At 45.7% G+C, this 4977-nt stretch overlaps 1 protein-coding gene across 1 annotated transcript; it reads right to left on the bottom strand.

The window, feature by feature from the left end:
- Window positions 1–1625: 1625 nt before the first annotated feature.
- Window positions 1626–3520, bottom strand: LOC136527491 (ethylene-responsive transcription factor 3-like). The gene is made up of 2 exons (XM_066520248.1): window positions 2662–3520; window positions 1626–2108 (listed from the first exon to the last, which is right to left on the bottom strand). Exon 1 carries the CDS (start codon window positions 3305–3307, stop codon window positions 2726–2728), a length of 582 nt encoding a protein of 193 aa, XP_066376345.1. The 5' UTR covers window positions 3308–3520; the 3' UTR covers window positions 1626–2108; window positions 2662–2725.
- Window positions 3521–4977: the final 1457 nt, after the last annotated feature.

The following is a 4977-nucleotide window of genomic DNA, read 5'->3' as shown; positions in this document are numbered from 1 at the left end:
TCTGAACACCCAATGTGACACTCCTGCATCTGTTGATGAATGGTTATACAATGGCGGTCCTTATGAGCTAATTGTTCTACACTTATTACTTGGTGTAGCTTGTTATATGGGTCGTGAGTGGGAACTTAGTTTCCGTCTGGGTATGCGCCCTTGGATTGCTGTTGCATATTCAGCTCCTGTTGCAGCCGCTACTGTTGTTTTTTTATTTACCTTATTGGTCAAGGAAGTTTCTCTCCACTCCGGTACAATAGTAGGTAAGTTAGAAGGCGAACGCGAAATAACTTTAGGTTTTATTGATTTTTTGTACGATGATTTTATTGAAAAAGATCGTTCTCGCGGTATCTTTTTCACTTAGGATGGGTATCCATGCCAGGTGTTATACCGGTGGCTTCAGGGGGCATTCATATTTGGCATATGCAAATCTTTGAAATCTTTGAAGATGATTCCGTATTATAATTTGATGGAGGAACTTTAGCACATCCATGTGACAGCACCAGACTTTACGTCCTATATTTAAACAAGGCCACCACTCAGCAAGTTGTACTAGGCGGCAAAAGGGATCCAGAAACAGGTGCAGAGCAGTTCCAGGCCTCGTTTAGATTGTGAAAAATTTCAACCCGATAAATAGTACCACTTTCGTCTTATTTGACAAATATTGTCCAATCGTGGACCAACTAGGCTCAAAAGATTCATCTCGTGATTTCCAACTAAACTGTGTAATTAGTTATTTTTTTTACCTACATTTAATACTCCATGCAAGTGGCTAAAAATTGATGTGACGAAGAGATAGTGAAAAAACTTGGAATTTGGGTGGCATCTAAACTAAGGCCCCAGCGAAAAAAGTTTCGCCTCGCCAAAAGTTCACCCGCCTCTGCCTGCCTGACAGACAGTATAAACAGATTCGGCACAGAACGTAGCGGATTCTTCTCTGCCAAATGGCAGTAAGCCAGAAGTAACGACACAGGATGAAAAGCAAATCCTAAACCTTCCGAATCAGAACCACCGTGCCATAGTCACAAAAACATAATAGTTAACCTGTCTCCAACGACCACGACCTTAAATACAATAGCGCTACATATAAAGATTTCAATACATATTTTTGTCTTCTCCAACAAAGACTTATAAGACAACACTTTCTGCGAATAGATCTTCAAGAGAGAGGATACTCAGATTTCGGTTATACCTCTCCTGGCATCTAAAATAGATCTTCCATATAGGTATTTTGTTGGAGACTATAGGTATTGTGTTGTAGACCTATTTTGGGTTTGGGTTTCGCAATAAATCTCCAGTTGGAGACAGCCTTACGCTATTAGTTTTCCATAGCCAAAGTCACAGCAAAATTATAATCTACTAAATTTCCGTCACAACAAAACAATCTCCTGAATTTCCATAGCTAAAGTCCACCGGCGCTTTCAGTATTAGTTTTTTTTTTTCCAACCCAGCTGACTAGTATATAGGCATATAGTACTATAGTATACTAGTATTCAACACAGCAAGAATTTTCCTCCCGTTGGTTTGATCAAACGCTTCCCTTTCAACCAAGAACAGTCAAGAAGGGTGCAACCCAACGCTCCCCTTTCAATCAACCAAGAACAATCAAGAAGAGTGCAACGGTATCAGAATTAAGAACCAAAAGCCAGATCTTCCATCAACCTTACACAGCATCAGGAAATCAAGCATGATATATCAGCATTGTACAGTTCAACTTGGCATCTAGCTTGGAGATGAAAGTGAGGTAATCAAACAAACAGATAGCTCTAAAAAAAACCAGATAGCATGGTCTTTTTACACTTGCACTGAAGGAGGGGTAAGCTGCACATCACCTTACACATCAGAACGAGACATCCTGGAAGATATAATAACCATTGCGACGAGCAGGCAATTAATTAAGCAAAACACCTCTAGTCATCTACATCATTGGCTGTCCAAAGAAGAGGCTTCAAGAACTTGTTTCAGGGTCACAACACAAGTCTTCAAGAATTGGCTTCAAGGTCACAGGATATGATCAATGGGATCAGTCGCTGGCTTATGACATGATCAATGGGTTAAGCCAATGCTTACAAGAAATAGCAAAACCAATAGAATCAGCCGGCTCGAGGGAAGAAGCACTGCAAAAATATAATCCAAGCATTGCCTTAGAATATTCAGATAATTTTAACAAATCCAAGTATTAGAATAGAACTTTCAGATGACACAACCAATTGCACTTGCAAATTGCAACCTTGTAACTTGCAATGCATGTATTTGATACTATGATTTGCACATCAGTAGATGAATTAGTATACGCTAATCATGTTCAGCTCAATCGAGCTCTGACATGGTAAAGCAGCAGAAAATGAAATGTATAAATAATTTCTCTTGATTTCTTCCATTATCTTTCCAACAAATGAAAGGGCAGCAGCAGTAATATCACTCGAAACACCAGAGAAAGATAAGGAAAAGCTCAGATTTCCTTCCTCACAGCTTACATGGACATAACTGAATTATTCACATAATATCGAATCATCATCATCATCATCGTGGTGGTAAGAAAAGAAAAGAGAGAGAGAGAGAGAGAGAGAGAGAGAGAGAGAGAGAGAGAGAGAGAGAGAGAGAGAGAGAAGGAAAAAAGAAGGGGAAAAAGGCAAGAATTATCCATCTAGCGAGAGAACACCACCGGACCAGCAGCCGAAGAAGGACAAGCGGTATCGATCCTTCTCTGATTCGTCGTGGCCGTTCTCGTGAGCTAGAGGCGGAGTAGCGTGTCGTAGCGGGCACCCATCTGATCGGCCTCAGCGGCAGCGTCAAGAGGCGGCGGCAGGTTCAGATCGAACGGCAGGGGCGCGCGGGACGCGGCCGCGTCGTCGCCGCAGGCGTCTTCGCAGAGGACGGACGACGAGGATCCGCAGTAGCTGTGGCAGTCCTCGTCGTCCTCCTCCTCAATGGGCGCGGCGGCGCTCCGCGGCAGGGCGGCGGCGCGGGGTGCGCCGCCGCTCCACGACTCGACGGTGCTGCTGTGGCTGGACGTGGCCGCCGCCGCGGGGGCTGCGGCGGCGGCGGATGCGGAGGGGGCCCTGTGCCGCGGCGCGGAGGCCGCGGCGCTGGGGAAGTTGGTGCGCGCGGTGGGCCCGCGGAGGGATCGGGCGGCGGCGTCGTAGGCGCGCGCGGCGGCCTCGGCGGAGTCGAAGGTGCCGAGCCAGATCGGGGTCTTCTTGGCCGGGTCCCGGATCTCGGCGGCGTAGCGCCCCGACGGCCGCCTCCGCACGCCGCGGTACCGGATCTCCGGCGACGGCGAGGGCTGCGGCTGCGGCTGCTTCGCCCGGCGCATCGCGGACCTGAGGGAAGTGGGGGCGGGCGGGCGGGCGGCGGAGAGCGCACGCGGGGCGTGGCGGGGGCTCGGCAGGCTAGGGTTTGGCCTCTAGCTTATTTCCCTCCCCTGCTCTGGGGCTGGGCGGCTGGGCTCCTCCCCCACCCTGGTTTCTCCTTGGTTTTTTTGGTCTTTTTTGCGCTTCGGTTTCTCCTCCGGCCCCGTCTGCCGTGCAGCCGTGCTCCTGTAGCTGTAGCTGTAGCTGTAGCGGGCTAGCGGCCCGCTTGGCCGGGTGGGTGGGTCGCTCCGGTTTCTCTGGCTGGAGACGCCGCCCCACCGCGCGCCCCCGCCACACACTTTGGTTGGCGCGCTAGCCGCTAGCGTTCCCCGGTGGGTCGGGGTCGGCGTCGTCGTGTCGGCCTGCGCCTACCCGTCCGTGGCCTTTTCTGCTCGGGGCATATGCCTACGCCAGCTGAAGTCGGCCCGACAGACTGGGCTCCGCATAAAAGTTGGCCGATACGACTTGCCTCCGATTAACCAATACTATTACTCCATTCGTATTGCGTTCAAAAAAAATTACTCCAAAACAAATAAAATACTACACATTTACATCACCCTTCGTACGTACTTAAAACAATATATACACATTTACATATGCTCAGAGTCAAAGTATTTTAAACTAAATTTATAGAAAATAGTATTAATGATTGTGGTTCTAAATAAATACAGCCACCATTCCAGAAAATAAAGTATTCAGACAAGTTTAGGACAAAATAAGAAGTCTATTAGAACACTAACCTAACTCTCACTAATTAGAAAGGCATGCATACATGTCATTGACTTCGACAGCCAGTTGTACCAATCAGACAGTCAAGGGATCGCCGGTGCTATTGGAGTGCGAGAACGAGGATCATGTCTTTGTCGTGGCCACTTCTCTTGGGTCCTGCACCACCGATGAAAACATCATCTATGTCTTTAGTTGCAGTTGAGTGTTTTTTTTAAAATAGCTTGCTCTGTATGCTGGGAATACTTCTCCCACGTTATTGCATTGCATCGTGTTTTAATATATAATATAGGCTGTTATAAAAAAAAGTTATTTTACGCAAGATCGTGTTTTGCATGGATATGGTTTAAAAGGAGGCACACATGGATGTACTTGAGTAATCTAGAATACTATTTTTTTAGAAATATACTTTATAATTTGAGATTAATTTTGAGCCTTCGATTCCTTGTATTTAAGGATGGAAGGAACATATTTTAGAGAGTATATTGTAAAGTATACTTCGTAACAAATCTAATGATATTGACTCTATTCGTTCTAAATTATAAACCATTCGGCTTTTTGGGTGCATAGTTTTATCTATATACCTAGCTATATACTAGAAAAGTCATAGCGACTTACAATCCAAAATGAAGTTTTAAAAAAAATGGTTAAAATGGAGAAGGCTTTGGTTTAGCGTCATAATTAGAAGTGCACTTTTTTGGATGAAAGGAATAAACTTGGAAGGTTTGTTTGCGGAATAGGTGCCTATTTGGTAGGGCTTTTATCCTAGCTTCGTAGAGCTGTTTTTTAACTTCTCTTACCAAATAGGCCCCGATGAAAGAGCTTCCTCTTAAAAGTTGTTTTTAGCTTTCTCTCACAAGCACAATTTTTTCAGGTGATGCTAAAAATTCTATCTTCTCTCAGCTCT

The sequence above is a fragment of the Miscanthus floridulus genome, chromosome 19, assembly GCF_019320115.1.
Source record: "Miscanthus floridulus cultivar M001 chromosome 19, ASM1932011v1, whole genome shotgun sequence".
NCBI lineage: Eukaryota > Viridiplantae > Streptophyta > Magnoliopsida > Poales > Poaceae > Miscanthus > Miscanthus floridulus.
Note: the sequence above shows the minus strand (reverse complement) of the source record. Positions and strands in the feature narration are given on the sequence as shown.

Coding starts and splice junctions, on each gene's coding strand:
- LOC136527491 (XM_066520248.1), bottom strand. CDS start 3,307: ATGCGCCGGGCGAAGCAGCCGCAGCCGCAGCCCTCGCCGTCGCCGGAG.